Raw genomic sequence first — 23,510 nt, forward strand, 5'->3', positions numbered from 1 at the left:
CAATTTTGCAAAATAAAATGTCAACGTAGGGGATTTTCAAAGCCAAGACTGTTAGTCAGTTGACGTTAGGGGTTCTGAAACACAAAACTGTGTTCAAATGGTGAAGGAGGCTTGAAAGAGCTATCCAAGAAAGCGTGTGTTCTACACACGAGGACAGAGGACTGACCGGGTGTGGGAATGACGAGTCCCTTGAAGGGACCCGCTGACACCCTAGCTCAACTGGCCAAGCAGAGAGAGCCAGGGAGAGAAGCGAGTGGTTTCGGGGGATGGCGACCTCCTCCTGTCTCTGCTCATTTGCCCATTGTTGAGGGTTTCAAAGATTTAAGGGTCACCCTTGATTCATGCATTTCCCGGGAAGAACCGGATGCCTGCAGGAAGGTGCTTCCTTGTCTTTTGTGCAGCGAAAACTTCATTGAAACGTGGCTGTCTCCAGAGCCACGGCCCCTCCCAGGAGTAGGACCCCAGCACGCAGCATCATGTGCTCAGATGCTGTGGGCGGTGGTCTGGGCGGGCAGGAGCCAGCGTGGTGCGACAGTAGAGAAATCCAGACACTCTCCCTCCAGAACCCATCCTTGACCTTGGGGTTTAAGCCCTTGGTGCACACAAGGGACCTGGGGCAACATGGCCCCACAAGCCTGCGTGCAAGAGTGGTGATGTAACTCTAGGAGGGTTGGATGACACTGGCTGTGTAAGTGTGTGTGTGCACGTGTGTGTGTTGTGAGGACACGTTTAATTTGAGTCCCTGTGAAGCAAGGAGGAAAGGTCTTGGCCAGCGGCTCAATAGCTCCTGCCAATATGTGCAAAGTAATTCTTTTAAATGAGTGAACTAGCCTTGATATACTATAAACTTGATAAACTGTATTAAGGCGCTGTTGAAACGGGAATTCAAAACGCTCATCTTAGTAATTTACTCATCAGTCACCGTGTTTACCAAATGCCAGAGGACCCCTGGGGAGAAGAGAACACAAATTAAAATAAGACACGTCTCCTGGCCCTCAGAGAACTCTGTCCGGCAGGGGGGAAACACACAATTATGCCATGTATATACAATTATGACATTGTGTATACATTTGTATATTAGATTGGACAGTATGAATTGTTGCTATTTGACAGGTTTTGACCATGAAAATGGTCAACCTAATATTTATGTAGTGGTATGTTAGTAACAAAATACCATAGACCAGGAGTTCAACGATGGAAATTTACTTCTCACAGCTCTGGAAGCTGGAAGGCCATGATCAAGGTCTGGCCAATTCCGTTTCTGGTGAGAGCGCTTTTCCTGGCTTGCCTTATGGCCCTCTTCTCACTGTGTCCTCACGCGGCCTTTCCTCTGGGGGCACAAGCGGAAAGAAAGAGATGGCTCCCCCAGGTCTCTTCTTATCAGGACACTAGTCCTATCAGAACAAAGCCCCACCCTGGTGACATCATTTAACTTTTGTTACTTCCTTTCGAGGCCTCATCTCCAAACACAGCCACGCTGGGTGGTTAGGGATTGAACAGAAGCGCTGGGGCGCCTGGGTGGCTCAGTCGGTTAAGCATCCGACTTCAGCTCAGGTCATGATCTCGTGGTTCGTGGGTTCAAGCCCCGCGTCGGGATCTGTGCTGACAGCTCAGAGTCTGGAGCCTGCTTCGGATTCTGTCTCCCTCGCTCTCTGCCCCTCCCCCACTTGCTTGTGCACTCTCTCTAAATAAATAAATTAAATAAATAAATAAAATGTGAAGGTGAGAGGCAAAAAACATTCAATCCATAACAAGTACCTATGAACACCTTATGTGTATGTGTATCCCCCATATATAGGGTTATGTGCCATATATAATGCATGTTTATTTTTGAACATACCTATGCACACCCACGCTACGACAGCAAGGTTGCACGGAGGACAGAAACACTGACTTTACCAGGACGGAAATGGAGATGTGCAGCTGTAAAGGAAGACATGTTTATATTACTAGTTTTTTATTGGAGAAAAAAAAAAAAAGCCTTGTTATAAAAGGACTACAGGTAGAAATTTTAGAAATTCTGATAATCAAAAATAGAAATGCTACAAATCCCACTACCCAGACGTGGACCCAACTACTCTTTTATTTTTTTTTTTTTAAGTTGTATTTATTTATAATGAGAGGGTCGAGCGGGGGAGGGGCAGAGAGCCAGAATCCTAAGCAGGCTCTTCAGAGCCTGATACGGGGCTCAAACTCACGAACTGCAAGATCTTGACCTGAGCCAAAGTCAAGAGTTGGCCGTTTCACCGACTGAGCCACTAGGCACCCCAGACACAACCACTCTTAAGGCCGAGGTCAGCCAGCGAGGCATCCCATTTAAGAATGTAGATGTTCCGCCTGGAGGCCTCCAGCACTTACCAGCTGTGTGACCTGAAGCAGGTTACTTAGCCTCTCTGTGCCTCGGGGTCCTCATCTGTACGGTGGGTCAGTAACACCAACATCATGAGGCTCTTGTCAGAGTTAAAGGAGCTAAACCCTGTAAAACGCTCAGGACGTTTCCGGCACAAGTAAGTGCTCAGTAAATAGCAACCTCTGTTTTACTGTCGGTCTCTTCATCACTGGTATGATTCTGAACACAGATGCCACCGACAACATTCCCTTCCAGGGTGTTTTTTTCAGCCGGGTTGGCAGACGGGCTTGGGATTACGCACCACGTCCTGGAATAAGAAGGGCTCGTGTGCCCCGTATTTGCCTGGGGTCTTCTCGGTTGCACGTGTGTTCCCGTGCAGTAGAGAAATGGGGTTTTTCGCTGTCGTCTCCACATACCTAGTCATCTTGCCGTGCACATCATGGCCATCATTGTTTTCATTTTCTGCGTACCGTTTCATTTTCTGGGCCACTAATCACTTTCAGCAGTTTCTTGGTATTCTTTAAACTTCTTCTATAACAAACCGTGATGGAAGAAACATTCTTGTAGCTAAACGTTTCTGACAAATAAGTCTGAGTGATGCTTTATTCTGAGGCCCTTCTTCAGACCCTTTCATGCTGTGAATCTGCTTAGTCAAGGTTCTGAGAAGTTCTGCAGAGGAGGGATAGCTTTGACTTTATTAGATGAGACGTATTCTCATCTTTATAAAATTGCTCCCTTTAGCTCTTTCTTTGGGCTAAGTTATTTTTCAAGTTTTTTTGTTTATTTTGAGAAAGAGAGAGAGGGGGAGAGAGAGAATCACAAGCAGGCTCTGCACCATCAGCGCAGAGCCCGACATGGGGCTTGAACTTATGAACCAAGAGATCATGACTTGGGCCGAAATCGAGAGTGGGACACTTACCCAACTGAGACACCCAGGCGCCCCTGGGCTAAGTTGTTTTTTAAAAGGTTTATTCTGGATCAAAGAATATGTCCAGTTTTATGGGCTTTCATTTATCGCCTTCTAGAATGTTGTTTTAGGAACTAACAAACTTGGAAGACACCTCCACCTACTGGGCTAAACCAAGGCTTCATTTTAATCACAATTACATGAAAAGTTCACAACGCAGAAAGCATACATACGTGCAGGTCTTATTAAAATGCAAACAGTCAAGACCAGTGCAAAGAATTACCTGGTTCTTTTTGAGTCTTCTGGGAACCACTTTAGAGGGGGTCGATTCATCTAGAAAATATAAATGTTCCTCTTTCTAGATTTCAGACAGGAAAACACGTAAAATGCGTAAAAATCTCGTATATGGACTATCTCAGGGGATCGTAATTGATGTAAATCCTGCATGAGAAATAGCGGTCAGGAGATGCCTACTGTAAATACTGCCTTTCACATAAAACAACAAGGCTCACAGTGAATGTTCTGTGTGGCCTGACTTCTCTTCTTAGATTTCACCTCAACTCAACCCTACGGCTTACTTATTTATCCAGTAAATACTCGCTCAAAGTCTACTGTTGGCTGGGCTGTAACTGGGCCCTGAGGACAGCAGCGAGAGGACTTTGTCCTCTTGAGAGTTTACGTGCCAGTGGGGAGACAGGTGATGTTCCTTCTCTTGATGGATGACCACATCATCAGGACACTTGCAGAGAGAGCGGTATGTGCCAACCGGAAATCGCACAGCACGGTGGGATGCGGAGGAGTGTCAGATGGTAAATGCCTTTGGGGAAGCATCAGGAGAGCAGAGAACTTTCTGCCTTGTTCACTGCAGGCCCCCCAGGCCCTAACAGAGCATGGGGGACAAAGCACGTGTCCAAAACATGCGTACGTGGGCGCCGGGGGGGCTCAGTCGGGTAAGCTTCCAACTCCTGGTTTCGGCTCAGGTCATGATCTCGTGGCTTGTGAGACCGAGCTCCGCGTCGGGCTCCACGCCGGGCATGGAACCTGCTTAAGATTCTCTCTCCCTCTCACTCCCGGTCTCTCTGCCCCTCTCCTGCTTGCGCTTGCTCTCTCAAAATAAAAATTACATATATGGAGCGAATGTACGAAATCAAACCCCAGGGCTGAGAATATGTGGTTCCAAGGGCTCCGTGTGGGAGATAACCCGCCAGAGTAGCCCACAGAATCACTTGTTTGGGGAATGGCCCCCCTCGACTAGGAGCCATGTCCAGGAGATTGGACTGGGTTCCCAGGGGACGTCCCTCCCTACGAAGCCGGACTCTGCGGGTTCCCGCGAACCCCGGGGCCCTCACCTAACCTGGCCTTCAGAAGGAGCAGCGTCTGCGGGTCACTTGCTCCTTGGGCTTCGCCAGGGGGAGAGGGCCCATCACCTGAGCCGGGCACGGCTGCCCGTCGGAACCCCCTCCGCGGCAGCTCACCGGTCTGTGTTCACTGACCTTCAAGTTATCACGCGAGGCTCAGCCACCCATCTCACTGCAGTCCCTGCGGCAGCTGGCCTCATTTATCGACTTCTCGAAAACACCGATCCCTCCGCTTAGCTTGGTCTGAGCTGAGCTCAAAGACTCGGGCGCGGGAGCAAAGGCCGTGGCGTGTGAATGAATCACCCAATAAAAATAAGTTCCGAGAGCAAACGCAGTGGGCTTGATTAACTGTCGCACGCAGGTCTTCTGACATCCCCGAGGCTCTCCCCCTGAGCGTGGTTGTTGCTTCGAGACAGCCCATCCGGAGAAACTGCGCCCCTGGCCCAGATGCCCCGATGCCATCGGCTTCAGGGCACCAAAGCTGACCTTGAGCTGCAGGCTGAACAGCCCTGAGAGCTGAGCGGCGAGGCCGCCGGTCCCCCCGTCTGGGCCACGCGCTGTCCGTCCCAAACTCTGGAACACCCTATTTACTTGATCTTATTTTGCTTTTGTAAGAAAGTATTCTTAAAGTCTGGTAATCAGCTGACCAAATGAGAAGGGCAGGTGATGGCCTCAGGAGTCAGAGGATGTCGGGAGAAGAGAATCCACATGCATGTGGGGCAAGGAGGAAAGCCAAGCCTGTGTCCTGGAAATCAGAGAAAGGGAGGCTGCTTTTCTTGAAATTGGGTCACCCCGTGTCTCCCAGAGTGAGTGTGCAGCAAGGCCAGGCCCCAGACACGGCTCTCTGCCCCTTCCTTGCGGGTATGATGGCGGCACTCTGGGAGACCCGTTAAAGTGACAGTGCTGCCTCCAGTCACCAGCCCGGGGTCCTAGGCCCGGGCCCACCTTCCACCCAGGCCCAGTAGATGGGCTATCAGGACAAGGGCTGGTCCAGGGACACCAGGGCCCCTCAACCTCCATGGGTGCATGAGGGTAAGCCCTGGGCAACAGGCTGCATGGCTCTGGGGGTGCATGGCAGCTGGGCCCTTGTCAGAGCTAGACTGAAACTCTTTTTTTTTTTAACATTTTTTATTTACTTTTGAGACAGAGCATGAGTGGGGGAGGGTCAGAGAGAGAGAGGGAGACACAGAATCCAAAACAGGCTCCAGGCTCTGCACTGTCAGCACAGATCCCGACGCGGGGCTCGAAATCACGACCGTGAGATCATGACCTGAACCAAAGTTGGACGCTTAACCAACTGAGCCACCCAGGCGCCCCTAGACTGAAACTCTTAAATAATTAGACGGATGCCACGTGGACCCTCCGTATTTAGGCCCTAGTAGTGTTAAGGATGGGTTGGTGGGCACATCCCTATCACACAGCCTAAACGTCACCTGATGGGGTGTTAAGGTGAGAACCTCCTTTTAATAAGCCTGAGTGAGAGAGCAGAAGCCTGTCACCATATTAGATATGCACAAAGACAGAAGGCACTGACGGGAGGCAAAGGGGAGGCTGGGATAAAGAACCAGGCCTTAGGGTTTAACTATTTACAAACCTGTGAAGGTTCTCCAAGAAGAAATGGTAGGTTCTCTGGAGGTGGATTTAGCAGGTGTTTTTTTGTTTTTTGTTTTTTTTTTTTTACTCCTGAGAATGATTTTTGTCATGTGGTGAGACAAGGTCCTGACCATCCCAGCTGGGGGCACGTGGGCAGAGATCAGCACGGGGCTCAGCTTTGTCCAGCTCACGTGCTCCGAATCACAAGTCCTTGAAGAACAGGGACCACCCACAACCCTTATCTAAAGAAGCTGGGTAAGGGGGAAGCTAGGTGGCTCCGTCGGTTGAGCGTCTGACTCTTGGTTTTGGCTCAGGTCATGATCCCAGGGTCATGGGATCGAGCTCCGCATCGGGCTTGGAGCTTAAGATTCTCTCTTTCTCTTCCTCTGCCCCTCTTCTCTGCTCCCTTGCTCTCTCTCTCTCTCTCTCTCTGTCTCTCTCTCTCTCAAATAAAATAAAAAATTTAAAAATAAATAAGCCCGGGAACAGAAGAGGGCCACTGCCAACGAATTGATTTAAAGTGGGGACCAGGGTCAACTGACAAATGGATAAAGAAGATGTGGTCTATATATACAATGGAATACTACTTGGCAATGAGAAAGAATGAAATCTGGCCATTTGTAGCAACGTGGATGGAACTGGAGAGTGTTATGCTAAGTGAAATAAGTCATGCAGAGAAAGACGGATACCATATGCTTTCACTCTTATGTGGATCCTGAGAAACTCAACAGAAGACCAGGGGGGAGGGGGAGGGGGGAAAAATTACAGAGAGGGAAGGAGGCAAACCATAAGAGACTTTAAAGTACTGAAAACAAGCTGGGGGTTGATGGGGAGGTGGGGGGGAGGGGAAAGTGGGTGATGGTCATTGAAGAGGGCACCTATTGGGATGAGCACTGGGTGTTGTATGGAAACCAATTTGACAATAAATTTCATCCAAAAAAATTTTAAAAATAATAATAAAGTAGAGACCAGAAAGCCCGGGTGGCTCCATTGGTCGAGCATCTGACTTCGGCTCAGGTCATGATCTCGCGGTTCACGAGTTCGAGCCCTGCGTTGAGCTCTGTGCTGACAGCTCAGAGCCTGGAGCCTGCTTCAGATTCTGTGTGCGTGTGTCTCTCTCTCTCTCTGCCCCTCCCCCACTCTCTGTCTCTCTCTGTCTCTCAAAAATAAACATTAAAAAAAAATTTTAAGTGAGGACCAAAATCCATTGCAAAACTAAAAAAAAAAAAAAAATTCAATTAAGATCCTATTTGGGGAAAGAATTGGCGCAAATAAGTTTGTTTCTATGTTCGTTTTCACTGCCGTCAACTATTCTCGGTGTGAACGCTGCTGAACCGTCGCTCTGCCTTTGAAGTAACTTTTCTAACAACATCCCACGACAGTACACGCCACACTCCACATTCAGCTTGTGTGGTGCATTTATGAAGGGGGAGGGGGGTCCTTCCAAGCCGTTCAAGGGCTCCATTCCGCGAGGCCCCTATAAACTGAATCTCCTTTCTCTTCCTCTGTTGACCGGCTTCTCTCTCTACTTCACCTTTCTTTGCTTATCCTGGGTTTATTGGGGTCCCTACACAGTCCAACATGGGTTGATGCCTCCTCGTGGCCCCTGCCTCTTTTGTGAGATGACCATGTGTCCCCCATGCGGGACTCATGTAGTGTTTGGATGTTTCCGGTCACTGACACTGACGTGCTAAGTCTGCTGACCGCAGTTAAGACGGGTGGGATGTTACAGACAGTGACAGACGTGGCCGGGAGTCCCCTCGTGACGCTGCCCGTGGGACCCTCAGATGATGAACAACCCACACAAGCCTTGTGTACATTTGCACTCTCGGACCCAGGGACCCAGACAGATCATCATTGTAATGAGCAAAGAAGTGTGAATATCCTTACACCAAGGAAAGGTTACATCCTACCAGCTTGCACCGAGCTCTCAAGTCATTCTGTTCATTTCTGAGTGCGGTTTCTAGTGCTTGGGAAAAGCCCCCTGACATGGACGCACAGAGGCGGGAAATTTAACGTGGCCCTGACCATGCATGTAGAAGGAGCCAGGCTTGATCGTTAGTGATGAAATTCATGACAGTGATCACGATAAATTAATGATGGAAGCCATCTTGTGGCTGCATTTTTAAAGCATCCGTTTAATATTTTTACCAACATTGGAGATGGTAACTCGTGTTTTCATCTAGAGTTGACCAGCGGGTCCTTGGATTTCAGAAATCCTGAGTTTCTGAGGCCCCAGTTTGTTAAATGAAGGCACATATTCAGTTACCACATCAGGGTCCCACGTCCCTGACTTTTCCAACATTGTTAAATCCCTGGCTTCCCAGGTTGACTCTGGTTTGCTCTATTGCTCTGTATTTCCCTGCCATCAGTTTGGCTCGAGGCAGTAACGCAAGGCACCTTGAAAACGTCCATAAGCAGCCAGCAGCGGTCGGAGGACTTCGTGCCTTTTTTCAGCAGTGGGGATGCTGAAAATGTGATGGGGATGCCCATCACAGCCGCTGTAAATTACAGCGAAGGATCAGTGGCCTCAGACCAGAGCACGACCTAAGCGGACGGACCTGTCTCTCCCAGAACAGGTGGTGAGGGCGTATCAGAGACGAAGGACGTGATGACCAGCAAGCTGCTAGCTCCCGGGGGGGTGGGAGGGGGGCGTCACAACCGAGGAGCAGGTCGGGAGTGGGCAGGAAAGGGGTCCCCTGCAGGCGCACCCCCGATTGGTGAGCAGTCACTCAGTAGTGCTTTTGTTCGCGGCAGCCGGCCCCTCTCTCCCCAACTAGTGAAAGCAGAAAGTGCCTGAGTGTGCCTGTTGATTAGAGTACATCACGGACAGACCTCAGCTCCTGCAGATCTCCCCGTCACAGCTGAGACGTTTGTCCCCGCGGCGGGTCTTACTTTAACTTAGCAGTTGTCAGTATGAGCCTCCCAATCAAAGAACAGTTTAAGCCCATACTAGTTGAGAATTTCTAGTGATGAACGTATTCTACTCACCCACAGGTGCTCTATTATGGTAATCAGCCTTTCTTGAATGTGTAGGATTCTTTTTATAAACAGGATTTTAAGAAAGGGTTATGTCAATTTAATAGTTTGGGTGGGTGGGTGTGTGTGTGTGTGTGTGTGTGTGTGTTTGGGATTTTTCTTAGGAAATGCTACCATCCTGGAGTTGCAAGCTCACGGAGCTCCGAGCCCCCCCTCCCCCCCCACCTACCCCACTGGAGGGAAAGCCCAACCACAGGACACAGCCCGGGGCACAGCTCTGCGTTTGATCATGATTCACAGAACGGTGGCTCTCAAGCTTTGGTGAGCCAGAACAAGCTGGAAGGCTTGGTAAAAATGAGAAGGCCCTCTCATACCCCACAAGCCCAGTAACTCTGATATATGCCAAGATTGGAGAGCCAATGGCATAGGAAATTCCCGACCCCCCATGGGCTACTTCCAAGGCCAACAAAACATAGCGACTATGTTCAGGAGACAGATCTGCACTGGAGCCACCGTTGTACCATTTAAAAGCCACACGAGGGGCCACCTGGCTGGTGGAGGGCTACCTGGCTGGCTCAGTGAGTAGAGCTTGTGACTCTTGATCTCGAGGTGGTGAGTTTGGACCCCATGGTGGGCATGGAGGCTACTTAAAAAGAAAGAATGAGTGAATGAATAATTTTTCAAAAGAGCCACATGATATGAGCGAGCTGCTGGCCCACTCTGAGCCTTTGTTTCCTCATCCGTAAAATGGGGGTGGTAATATCTACCTCCCAGGTCGATGGGCAGTGAATGACATTCAATCATGTGCAAACATCCTGTGGCATCACCTTGTTGATCAACGAACACGGACTCCCCATTCCAGATACAACAGAAAAGAAACACTGAAGATAGAAAACCCTCATAGCACACAACGCAATGTGTTACATGAATACTGCCTTCGCCACCCTCCTCACAAGTGTAACGAAATAGCCATTTGTGCAGTTACTAAGCAAGATCCTCTCCGCCCGCTGGAGTAGAAGTTCCAGAAAAGCAGGGAATCCACCGCTGCAGACTCGAAACCAAGCTTGGTGCCTGGCACTCAGTAAATATTTACTCAGAATGAGTGAGTGAGCAGTGGGGTCACATTAGAAACGTGCATGTGTGCGCGTGTATGTGTCTACATAGGCTGGAAGCCTCCGGACCAAAATTTGAATGGTGCTTGTTTCTGAAGGTAGACCAGGGTGGTTTGCACGGTAGTCTTTTTTGCTCGTCTGTATTGCCTGAATTTTCTGCAGTGAACACACGAGACCTAGTCAGTGTGTCCTTAGGTGAACATGAGAGGGGTGGGAGCCACCTATCAACACACGTTCCTTTGTGACGTCCAGCTTCCTTCTATATATATACATGGCCCCTAGAATTGAGGTGGTAGGAGACCTAGAAAGTACATGATTTCTAAAAACGAGTCGAATCTCTTTTGATCTGTCAGTTTCCCTGTTCTGAGCACGCACCGTGCAGAGAAGAGTTAACACACAGCAAGCCCGAGTCCGTGGTCTCCAGAAAGGTCTGCTTACTGGGTTGGCTCCCCACTGGTGCTTGAAAACTTGGATTTCTGGAGGGTTCTCGCCACCCTCAGTGGCAGGAGTGGCTCCCCTGTGCCTGAAGTGTCTGTGTAAACAAATATGGCTTATGCTGAGCAATTGCTGTCCTTCCGGAACCCAGCGATTTCGCTGCATGCCAGGCAGAGGGTGCCTGCAGGACCGGCACTGCCCCCCTCCACCAGGAAAACCCTGGACACCGGGTCCCTAGCAAGCATCCCTGGGGGACAGCACCTCACATGTGCTGTCACACCTCGTTGCTAGGGAATTGAGCGTGTTCTGCGTGACTCCCGGGAGAGGGCTCTGGAAGCTGGCACCGAAGGGGTGTCTGGAGCAGCATTTAGGGGGGAGTTTGGCTGTCATGAGAGAGAGATGGTCTGGCGACCTTCTCGAGAGAGAGGTCTGTCCATGGGGAAGGGACGGGCAGGCACCTCAGGACAAAATTCCTTTAAAACTCTGGGTCACCCAGGACATGGGTCAGTCAAAGGATGTTGAGGAAGGCTCGTACTATGATTCATTCATTCATTCATTCATTCAACCTACACCATGGGTGCCAAGCAGTCTTCTAGGTACTAGACACAGAGAGTTGGGTAAGATTGATACAGTCACTACCCCCAAGGAGCGTACACGATATGCTGGGAAGCCAGCCAGGTAAGGACTCAGACTTCAGATAGAGCACTTACAGCGGTCTCTCCGGGCACAGAGAGGTCTCAGTGTTTGGGCTGAACCCTCAGCGGTGGTGAGACACACATGAGGACATCTAAAGCGGCTACGTTCCATGAGGCAAACGGAAAATCTTGAGGCTAGAATGAATTTGGTGTTTTCAAGGAACCAAAGGAAGCCCGTATGCCTCCAGACGGCGGGAGGGCAAGGAAATCATTTGGAAATGAGTGTGGGGAGTTAGGGCCTTGGATGTTATGGCCAGGAGTTTGGGTTTTATTCTATGTCCCATGGGAAGTCATTGGAGGATCCTGAGCAAAGACTCACACGATGTGATGTAAAACTGAAAACGGTCACCCTGGTTGCTCTTTGGAGAACGGATTGTACTAAGGAGAATAGAAGCCAAGAGGTACAGTGCTGTGGTCCAAGCAAACAATGATCCCTAGGGTCTTACCTCTTACTTCCTGTAACAGCCCAGAGATAACGGACTCACACCAAACCCGCTTTGGTCCACTGCAGGGGCAGAAGGTGACCTCCTTGGGTATGGCTGTGCCTTGCCTATTGTCATGGTAGGGGTCACAATGTCTGGAGAGAACTAACCAAGCCTTGCCCTCGCACCACCTAAAGATGGCAGCCTCCAAGAGAACATGATGGTCAGAACTGGAATCTGGTATAGCCCCATGCAGGATGGCCGCGAGATTCCACCAGGAACTCTAGGATACTGGGGAGAGGGGTGGGGGTCCAGGGAAGGCTTGAGAGGTGCCCAGAGCTCCTACCCTGTTCCCAGCTGTTACTGGGCCGTGGACGCCCAATGCCCCATGCCAGGCTGGGCAAGCTCTAGCCCTGTCTTCCTTGCCCAGGCCACCCAGTGGGCGACTCCTCTTGTCCGCATCTGCTAGTTGTGGCATTCTCCCCTTCCTTGTTAAAGTTCTTCCTGTTACTGAGACTGGTGTCTTTGGCTCTGCCCCTGGGCTCTCCGCAAGCCCTGAACTGTGATGGGCTTTGGCTGCCTAACTCAACCAGGATTGTCAGATTCGCTGGCCCTCTAGTCTGCTCTGTGTATTTTGGTCGGGAGATTGGAAATAGGGCCTTTCCTTTGCCCTGACAGCCAGAGCTACGTGAACCATTTCAAAACCACGCACTTCCTTCGGCTGGGACTTCTCTTACACTCTAGTTCTGTTTTTAAGGAAAGGCGTTGATTCGAATCACCCGAGCAGCTATTTCATCTGACACAGGGGGCCCGTCGGGCTGGAGTCAAGTGGGGGGCTGAAGGTATGCCTCCTGCTTCCTTCCTTCCCCGTGGTTTTACAGGCTCTTTGCCTCCTTCAGGACGAATATTCCATCGGTAGGAATATAAAATGCCTCCGTGTTCTTCACTTCCTAGCTTTCCTTTTCCAGGCCCTCCCGTCCTTGCCGGCCCCTCTTTGAGAGTGAACTACAGTGAGACTCATGTGTAGGTCTAAAAAAACCCACCCTCCCTACGATACATGATACCAGCCAGGATATTTCTGACGGGTCCCCATGAGTGTTTGCTCTGGGCAAGTGCTTCTCTGGCGTATATGTACAAAGCCCTGGGGGATCCTGGACTGACTTCCTCTGACACCAGCCCCAACCCAAGTCTCCTTCCCCAAGTGATCCGTGCTACCTGTCTGTAAATAGACACCCAGACCTCTCTGTATACATTCACCTATATTCTAATACGCCCGAGGGTCCAATAAATACATCAGAAAGATACCCAGCTTATTTTTTGCCAAATGGCTAACGAGTCAACCGAGTCTATTGAATGATCTAGCTTTTCCAAACAATCTAACACGCCATCTATAGCCAATAGCAAATTTTCAAACGTATATATGGCTATGCGTACATATATATATATATATATATATATATATATATATATATATATAAAATGTCTGTCTAGATAGATTGGTAGATCTCGATTTAGCAATTATAGATGGTAGATATATATTATAGTCGATATCTGTGTCCACATCTGTATCTGTTTGTCAACCTGTCTACATAACTGGCCCATTTCTGGTGCTCTACTATATGGCATTGGTCCTCTTGAGTATTCCTGTACTAATAGTATATTGCTTTGTAACATTTTTAAGTCTAACACAAAAGGAAGGCCGTGATAACCCATGTGGTTTTGGTGTCCGTGCTGAACAAATGTAGATCCCTCGTGTCACAGAAAGAACCCAAGAAGCTTACGGAAGAGACTTGCTGAACCTTTTGAGTCTCTCCCTCCTCCCCATTGCTACCAGGGCCCCATGAGGGTCTGAGCCGGGCAGCCCGAGCTCTGGAAATCCTTTTCAGGAAATACCGGGCCCTGGCCTCTGGCCTGGCAATTTTCTTCCTGCTCCGCTGGGGCCTCGTTGGCAGTAAGCCTGCTTCCCAGGAGAGGTGCAGGGCCCAAGCATGGTCAGACATGCCCCACCCCACGTCCCCACACGGTCTGATCCTCCTAATTATCCTGCCCCATGCCGGCCGAGGCCGACACCCAGAAAAGGCCAAATCTCCGCAAGCACTCGAGCAGCTCCTGAGAAGCTACATTACAGACTGAAATGAGTCCCATTTTTAATTTGATTCTTCTTCCCCTGTAACAAGCAAAGTTCACATTACAGATAAATTGCCCGGAAATTCCAATTTAATAAGCCGTATGCATTTTTCAGGCCTAAAAGCACGGAAAACATCTTGCACGCTGGTGTTTTTATACCAAAAGGTTTATTAAAAAGACAGCTTTGAAAATGTCAGAAATTTACATAGAGCGTCTGGCGAATTGGTCAGAAGGGCTGATCTGACAAAAGGGCCCATCACCCAGGAAGTGGAAAAGTGGCTTGGCTGCTGGTCTCGAGCTGCTCACCCCTGTGGGGTGGAAAGCTCTAGGGTTGGGGAAAAATCACACCTACCCTCAGGCTCTGGCACGCAGGTCTCGGCTTGCATTGTGCGGGCACAGGGTAACACGAGGTTGGGCTCAGTCGGTGGGGTGGCCCCTGTCCTCTGTCCGTGGCTGGGATTCTGAGTAGAAACAGCAAGCTGGCATCGTGGAGACCAGGGACAAGGGCATGCCTCCCCGAGGTCTCCGATGGGAAGAGACGCCAAACAAAATAAATCATAGAGGGAGACAAAATTAAAGGCCATGTGACAACACAAGAAAAAGCCGCAGCAATGGATACCTGATTGGTTTTTTAAGGAAGAAAAATCGTGAGTAGCTATCATGTAAAACGCTCAGGCCCTTGCTTTCTCTGGGAGGGTGACGGGGTCAGGCTGACTGCACCGGGGCCAGCTTCCAAGTTCACGTCTGTAAAGCTTTCCACTGAACAGAACTGCTCCTTATCTAAGAGAAGAAGCAGAAATGTCCATCGTCCTGTGAAACTTGCAGCATCAGGAGACCAAGACCACAACTGAGCGAGAAACAAAGAGTACTCTTTCTTTGCCAACATGAAAAGCCTAGATAATTTAATTCATTTTTATTTACCTTCGAAACTCTGATCTGAGTCATCAGGGAATAAAATACGGTCCATTTAAATGTTTCATTATCTCAAATATTGAACTATCTGAAATCACTCCTGGGTCCACCGTGAACTTGTTACCTGCTGGGAACACTTCTTGCCACTTCTTGGCTGTGCTGCTTTGGGCAAGTTGCTAAGCCTCTCTGAACCTTGGTGAGCTCGTCCGTAAAACAGGGATGATGCCAACTTCATCTGGTTGCTGTGAGCCCCAAAACTGAGCCTGGTGCTGACTCTGATGACCTGGGCACAGGGCCGGGCACAGTCAGTATGTGCTAGTATGGCACTTGAACTTCGTCCTGACGTCTTGAAGTGGACTTTGATGAAAGTAGCCGACCTGCAAGGGCCCCTATTATCTCCAACAGGCTTTTTACTCTATGGTTGTGCCCAACAAAGACCTAGAAGAGGAAGTGACTAATTCTTACTGGGGAGTTCTTACAGAATGACCAAAAAGGGACATTTCAGCCTGGTCTTTGAAGACAAGTAGAAGTTTGCAGGTGGAGATATAAATCGATGTCGAAAAGAGCAACAGATGTTTTTATGTTATCTTTTTATAGTTAATTATTTTAGGGGACAGCACAAGCAGGGGAGGGGCAGAGAGAGAGGGAGACACAGATACGGAAGCAGGCTCCAGGCTCCGAACCGTCAGCACAGAGCCCCACGCGGGGCTCGAACTCACAAACCTCGAGATCATGACCTGAGCCGAAGTCAGATGTTCAACTATAATAAAAATATAATAAAAATTCTACTTAAGGTTTTTTTAAAAACACACAAGCGGGACCGACTGGGTGGCTCAGTTGGTTGAGCGTCCGACTTCGGCTCAGGTCATGATCTCGCGGTTCGTGGGTTCAAGTCCCACGTCGGGCCCTGTGCTCATGGCTCGGAGCCTGGAGCTGCTTCGGATTCTGTGTCTCCCTCTCTGCCCCTCTCCTGCTCGCACTCTCTATCTCTCAAAAATAAACATTAAAAATAAAATTAAGTGAAGTGCATAGTAGATTTTAAATGATAGGAGTTCTGCGAGAACTAAGACATCTACAGGCTGGAGTTTAGTAGAAAAAAAAGTAAGACCATGAAAAGATCTATAGCATCCAGCATCTCATCAGTTTCCCCATCTGTGAAATGGGAATAATAATATTATCAGCCTCTCAGGGTTGATGTGAGGCTGAAAGAGTAGGTACAGGGCAGTCCTAGAAAAGTGCCTGGTGCATAGTAAACACTCAGTTTATCATGATTAAGTGGGCACTGCACCCCTGAGGTTGTTCTAGAAAGACCAGACCTGATGCCTTGTAGGAAGCATGAGCAAGGCCCACCCCTGGTGTTGCTCAGCAGTCCAGGGTCTGGCTCATCTACTTTTGCAAAATAAAAATGTGATTTGATTTGACTGGCGCACACAGAGGTGCTCAGTTCTGTTCACGGGACCCCAAATTCACGAGGGACTGTAGTAAACCAGAGTCCTTCTCTCTGAACTAAAGTGGGACGCTATGTTGGAGGGTCTGTCAGTGCCCAGCGGAAGCCCGGGGACGTCCAGGGGCTGGTGCTGAGGCTGCAACAGAGCCTGGGAGCAAGCGGAAGGGTCTCCCTAGCTGGTGGTCACGCTGGGACCACGTGTGCGGTGCTGCGTGTCTCCTGGAGGCTGTTCCAGTGGTTTCTCATTCCTCGGCTCCCTTCTCGAGGCCCCCTCGAGGCCCCAGGCTGAGCACCCCTCCTCTCCGTGACCACAGCCTCCCTCGGATAGCAGTCACATTGCCTGGTCCCCAAGATCGCCTCCAAGTCAGGAATGTCAGCTCCCCTTCTCCTTGGCCACATACGTGTGGACAGCTCCTTGAGTCTCACCTTCTCATGAAGAAGCGACCCACTACTCTTGGAGTCATCCTCACTCTGTCCTTGGAGATAACTCGTTCTTAGACCTCGGCAATTATCTTTTGACCACGCTTTAGCAAGTTAGCTGGGAAACAGCTTAGAGTGGGGGTTCAGAGCCAGGGCTCTGGGTCTGCGTTCCGACTCTATGACCTCGGTAGGTGTGTGCTCTGTTCTTCAGTGTCCTCGTCTGTAAGTGGGGATGTCATACCCACTGTCTTAGTTTCCTATCGTCACCATAACAAATGATCGTAACAAATTGCTATAACAAATCACCACAAACTTGGTGGGGCTAGAAATTGATTCTTCCCCAGTTCTGGAGTCCAAAACACCCGTAGCCGGCCTCACTGGGCCAAAATCAAGCTGGGCCACATTCCCTCTGAAAACACCAGGGAAGCCTCCTTTGCAACACTCCAGTCCCTGCGTCCACGGTCGTGGGGGCTTTAGCTCTCTTCTCTGTGTCTCACATCTCTCTCTGCTTCCCTCCTAAAAGGACACCTGTGGTTGCAGATAGTCCCAGTGATCCAAAATCACCTCCCCACCTCCAGATCCCCCACTTTATTATCCCTGCAAGGTTTTTGCCACATAAGGTAACATTCACAGGTCCCCAGGATTAAGATGCGACGTCTTTTCCACTGTGAAGATGAAGACGGCAATTTGCCCCAAACTCTTAATGGTTCAATCAGGTTTTAAAACATTCTCAGAACCAAAGCCGGCAGTATAGGGCAGAGATGATCGACTTCAGGCACCTTTGCCTGACTGATGACCTATCAGTTTTCATGTCTCTTCAGGGGCATATATTCCAAAGATTGGTGGGGAATGGCAGGAAAACACAAGCATCTCTCTGGCTCGGGTATCAGAGTGATGGGAGAAATTGCCATGTGTCACTGGGAGAGTCCCCCTTTACCCAGGCCCCTTGGTTCAAAGAAATCGGAGTCCTGTTCAGTTAGAATCTCCCTGGTAGGTGGGATTTTCATTTCTTACCTAATGCACATTTGGTTTGAACTTCTTAGAATGAGAATGGGTTACCTTTACAAAACCCTCAAAAAATACTAACATTTTTTAATTCTTTGAAGGTTTCCCATTATCCAGAATCCAAACCCCTTACAACAGTGGTTCAGGGTCTTTATAATCCATCTAAACTCATTTCCTTTCAGTGTCCCCTGGAGAAGGTATGTTCGGACCACAACCATCCACCTTCTGACACCTAAACGCTCATTCACGCAGCAGCTGTCTATTGAGTGTTGTGTATGTGCTGAGCAATGTTTTCAGAGCTGTTGTCATGACAGCAGACAGATGTCCTTGCTTTTGTGGAGCTTATGCTCTAGTTGTGGTAGGGTCCCCTCCTTATGGGGAGGGGGAAAAAAAAACTCAGGGCAACCTGGCTGCACGCATACATGACGGTATCCCTCACGACATTGTAACATGAGACCACTTAATCAGACTGCATGTTTGTGCGTTACCATATATGAGAGACAAAGAAATAGAAAATGTATAAAAAATACAGGATGTGAGGGGCGCCTGGGTGGCGCAGTCGGTTAAGCGTCCGACTTCAGCCAGGTCACGATCTCGTGGTCCGTGAGTTCGAGCCCCGCGTCAGGCTCTGGGCTGATGGCTCAGAGCCTGGAGCCTGTTTCCCATTCTGTGTCTCCCTCTCTCTCTGCCCCTCCCCCGTTCATGCTCTGTCTCTCTCTGTCCCAAAAATAAATAAACGTTTAAAAAAAAATTAAAAAATACAGGATGTGGTATCTGGGGCTCAGTTCTTCTGGTACGAACCCAACTGAGCCGTGCCGGCACGAATAAAGTTGCTTCCTGGAAGGAAAAGCCTCAGTGTCACGAGTCTCCATGCAAGGATCCTGTTACATAGTGAATCTCTCTGTTCCATGTGTTAATTCGTTCTGTTCTCTCTTCCTGACCTGTCTGCCCTCTCAATCTCTGACAGCACCCCACCCTTTCCTCCGGCCTTGGTTCAGATGCTACATCTTCTGTGAGGTCCCCAGGGTTACCCTCCATCAGAGGTAATGGCTGTTGCCTCCAGGTCCATGGTAGGTCCATGGGTCCTACCTGTATCTCCACGGTAGGGATTCTCCCACTGGCTCTGCACAGGGACGCACCCAGGGTGTAAAAGAAACACAACCGGACTTGGACGGCCGTGAACTCTGCCTCTGTGAGAACCCGGCAGATACGAGCTCTCTCCTCACAGGCTTGTCGTGAGGCACTAAGGTGGTGTGCGCACCAAATATTCAGCACGGAGTTGGTCAGCCGTCATTTTCTAAATGGACAACTCTAACTGTAATGATGTTTTGGGGGTCGTATTAAGAATTTCCCGGGAGCACCTGGGTGGCTCAGTCAGTTAAGCGTCCGACTTCGGCTCAGGTCACGATCTCACGGTTCGCGGGTTCGAGCCCCCCATCGGGCTCTGCTGACAGCTCAGAGCCTGGAGCCTGCTTCGGATTCTGTGTCTCCCTCTCTCTCTCTGCCCCTCCCCCACTCGTGCTCTGTCTCTCTCTGTCTCAGAAATAAATAAACATTAAAAAAATTGGGGGCGCCTGGGTGGCGCAGTCGGTTAAGCGTCCGACTTCAGCCAGGTCACGATCTCGCGGTCCGTGAGTTCGAGCCCCGCATCAGGCTCTGGGCTGATGGCTCAGAGCCTGGAGCCTGTTTCTGATTCTGTGTCTCCCTCTCTCTCTGCCCCTCCCCCGTTCATGCTCTGTCTCTCTCTGTCCCAAAAATAAATAAATGTTGAAAAAAAAATTTAAAAAAAAAAAAAATTAAAAAAAAAACACACAAAACAAGAATTACCTGGCATCTGGGGTGCCTGGGTGGCTCAGTCGGTTAAGCCACAGACACTTGATTTTGGCTCAAGTCATGATCCCATGTGTTTGTGAGATCCAAGCCCCTGGGCTGGGCTCTATGCTGACAGTGCGGAGCCTGCTTGGGATTCTCTTTCCCTCTCCCTCTGCACCACCCCCCACCCCTGCTTGTGTGCTCTCTCTCTCTCTCTCTCTCTCTCTCGGGCACCTAGCGTGAGAGCTTGTGCCCGGTACTCGGTGAACATTTCCTGAATCTGTGCTGAGTGTAACATGATGTTGTTTGGGATTTTCTTCCAGGTATTCCGTTTACAAGGACCCAGCCGGCTGGCTGAACATCAACCCCATCAATGGGACCGTTGACACCATGGCAGTGCTGGACCGTGAGTCGCCATTCGTCCACAACAGCGTGTATGCTGCCCTCTTCCTAGCAATCGACAGTGGTGAGTAATTTTTAAAGGGCCACCAAGTGTATATGTCTCAGCGGTAAGTGTATTTTCGCGTGTTACATTTCCTCTCATAACACCTGGAGGTGTTCTTGGGAAGAATACAAATGTGGGGGGGGGGCGGGGGCGGGGAAAGCAAACGCAGAAACACACAGTGAGTCAGTTATACACCGGGTTCTCCAGTCTTTGTCCAGTTAGAGGTCAGAGTGGTGAGCTCACTGTGCTTCGTCCAGGGTAGGCGCCAGGGCCAGGAAGGCACGTTGACGTCCTTTGTCTTGGCCTCATGCTGTCCCAGAGGGCCTCGCCAAACCTGGCGACTGAATTGGCCCTGCAGCTTTTATCCTGTTATCACAGGAGACCATGGAAAGACATCAGGTGCACTCAGCGAGGAGCTTCATAATCGCAGAACAATTGCTGTTCATTCAGAAGCTAATAATGCAACATCCAGGTGCCAAACTCCCTTCTGGATGCTGGGGATACAGCAGCGAACACACAAAACCCACTCTCCCTGTGCCGCTGATACGCTCACAGAGAAAGGAAGAAAATTGAGTAAAATACGTAGTACACTTTGGGGGTTGGGGGGATGAGAACGTACTATTTATGTATGAAACAAGGAAACGCAGAAAAGACTGTGGATGACAGGGTCCTGAAGTTCTCAAGAGGCAGCCCTCGGGGGCCCCCCTGGAGCAGTGACATTGGAGTAGAAACATGAAGACAGTGGAGAAGGGAGCCCTGAAGTTCTCTAAGGGAGGAGCCAGAGGGCCAAGAGGGTTGGACCAGAGAGAGTGGGCGGGACGGGAAGGGGGTCGCCCTACACCACCCTCCGATTTCACTGTGTGTGAAATGGGACGCCATCGCCAAGGGCCGGGTAGGGTTCAGTGTGACAGGACCGTGCTGCCCTGTTGAGAGCAGACGTGGGGGACAAGGACACAAGTACAGAGACCTCTTAGGAGACTGTGACCCTGTAGGCATGACGGGCGCTTGGACCCGTTATGGGAGAGGAGAAGAGAAGAGAAGAGGTCAGATTCTGGAGATAGTCTCTGTGTTTCAGACGCAAATCTAATAGCAGCTGCCACTGGCTGAGACGGGGGGAGGGGGTCAGAGCCGGTTTGGAGGTTAAGCTGGTGAAGATGAGATGTCTATCGTATCGATCACCTGAGAAGGTTTGCTCTCCCTCTTATTCTCAAAAGCCCGCGGTTCGTGGCCCAAGCTTCAGTTTGGAGTCCCGTATATCAAAATGAGTATTCACAGGGCCTTTGACGTGCCCTTCGTTACACTCGATAACAGGTGAACTAAGAACTCTCAGACTCCGTCTCCGTGTGCTAGGTTCTGACGTGCAAGCCGCCTACGGGATCAGGTGTCTGAGAAGGGCACGGTCGGCGTGGTGTATGATAGGCAGACAGGGCTTCACGGTGAAGCCAGCCTTTGAGTTTGGCCTTGGAGGGCAGGTAGGATTTGCGTCCATGGCAGGGTAGGAGGTAAAGGTGCCCGAGAACACAGAGCAGAGGAACCAAGACCAGGAGGGAGTGTGGTGCGGACGGTAAGAAAGGGAGAGAGAAGCGGTACATCCACTGTGAGTGAACAAGTGGAAACCTGTTTGGATGGAAGCCGAACAGTCATATCTTCAAAGCGTCTCAACATCCAGACGAGTCATTTCACAGAGGCGGCAGCCAAAAGACCCCAGAGGTTCTTGAGGAGGAAATGGCACGATGACGTAGCACACAGACATTCGTCCACAGACGCCGGGCTTGGTCCGGGGGACCCAGAGTTGAGTAATGCCTGGGCCTTGTGTTCCATGAGCTAATGAGTGATTTGGGGAGATAGGCCAATAAGAAGAAGACCACAGTGCAATGTCATAACTGTTCTGATGGAACTAAGCCCAGAGGGGGCCCTTGTCCAGCCTTCGTGCTGGTCACAGGGAGCTTCTTGGTCAAGGGGATCCCTACGGAGTGATGAAGGAGGAGTTGAGGAAAAGCAACACAGTTCTGTAATCCCATTCCCGTTACTTATTTATTTTTTTATTTTTTAAAATTTACATCCAAATTAGCATCTAGGGCAACAGTGATTTCAGGAGTAGATTCCTTAAGCCCCTTCCCCATTTAGCCCATCCCCCCTCCCACCACACCTCCCGTAGCCCTCAGTTTGTTCTCCATATTTATGAGTCTCTTCTGTTTTGTCCCCTTCCCTGTGTTTTTATTATTTTTGTTTCCCTTCCCTTATGTTCCTCTGTTTTGTCTCTTAAAGTCCTCATATGAGTGAAGTCTGACTGACTTCTTCGCTTAGCATAATACCCTCCAGTTCCATCCATATAGTTGCAAATGGCAAGATTTCATTCTTTTTGATTGCCAAGTAATACTCCATTGCATGCATGCATATATATATATATATATATATATATATATATATATATATATATATATATGTATATATATATATACACACACACATACCACATTTTCTTTATCCATTCATCCATCGAACGACATTTGGGCTCTTTCCATACTTCGGCTACTGTCGATAGTGCTGCTATAAACATGGGGGTGCATGTGTCCCTTCGAAACAGCACAGCTGTATCCGGTAGATAAATGCCTAGTCGTGCAATTGCTGGGTTGTAGGGTAGTTGTATTTTTAACTTTTTGAGGAACCTCCATACTGTTTTCCAGAGTGGCTGCACCAGTTTGCATTCCCACCCACAGTACAAGAGGGTTCCTTTCTCTCCACATTCGAGCCAACATTTATGGTTTCTTGTGTTTTTGATTTCACCCATTCTGACAGGTGCAAGGTGACATCTCATTGTGCTTTTGATTTGCATTTCCCTGACGATAAGTGACGCTGAACATCTTTTCACGTATCTGTTGGCCATCTGTATATCTTCCTTGGGGAAATGTCTGTTCGTGTCTGCTACCCGCTTTTTAATTGGATTATTTATTTTGGGGGGTGTTGAGTTATATCAGTTATTTATATATTTGGGTACTCACTCTTTACTGGATATGTCCTTTGCAAATATCTTCTCCCAGTCAGCATGCAGCCTTTTCGTTTTGTTGATTGGAAAAGGTAACACATTCTAGTAGAAGCCTGAAAGAATACGAATATGTGAGACACTGAAAAGGCTAGATTGGCAGGTTCCATATATGCGAAGCTAGGAGCAGAGAAATGGCCAGGCACCCACTGCTCTAAGGTCGGTACCAGCTCCTTTGTCGAATGTTTGGCTGCTACCACAGTGCCTGGTTTAGAGCAGGCACTCACATATCTGTGGACTGGATCCTGAAACAGATCCTGAAATGCTCTATATGCTATGCCAAGGTGTTTGATTACGTTGCTTCCTTGCCTCCAGAATAACCCTTGTGCATTAGAAAGATAACCCCTATGGCTGTATAGAAACTGCCTCCAATGATGAGAGGGGAGGCAAGGAGGCCTCCTAGAGCTGTGGCAGAAATCGGGGTAAGAGCATGGGCCAATGCCCAAGC

At 49.4% G+C, this 23,510-nt stretch overlaps 1 protein-coding gene and 1 long non-coding RNA gene across 3 annotated transcripts in view; one reads left to right on the forward strand and one right to left on the reverse strand.

Moving 5' to 3' along the window:
- The window catches only part of CDH13 (cadherin 13), a 1,030,795-nt gene that overhangs the window by 976,632 nt on the left and 30,653 nt on the right, over nucleotides 1-23,510 (forward strand). For both annotated transcript variants that reach the window (XM_003998309.5, XM_045046893.1), the window contains one exon: nucleotides 19,898-20,040. In XM_003998309.5, the coding sequence (XP_003998358.4) occupies nucleotides 19,898-20,040 (143 nt within the window). The remainder of the gene's footprint in view (nucleotides 1-19,897; nucleotides 20,041-23,510) is intronic.
- LOC123382400 lies at nucleotides 1,188-12,113 on the reverse strand. The gene is made up of 3 exons (XR_006590705.1): nucleotides 11,876-12,113; nucleotides 1,841-1,923; nucleotides 1,188-1,330 (listed from the first exon to the last, which is right to left on the reverse strand). It is a non-coding gene; the product is annotated as an uncharacterized LOC123382400 (long non-coding RNA).

The sequence above is a fragment of the Felis catus genome, chromosome E2 (assembly GCF_018350175.1).
Source record: "Felis catus isolate Fca126 chromosome E2, F.catus_Fca126_mat1.0, whole genome shotgun sequence".
Lineage (NCBI taxonomy): Eukaryota > Metazoa > Chordata > Mammalia > Carnivora > Felidae > Felis > Felis catus.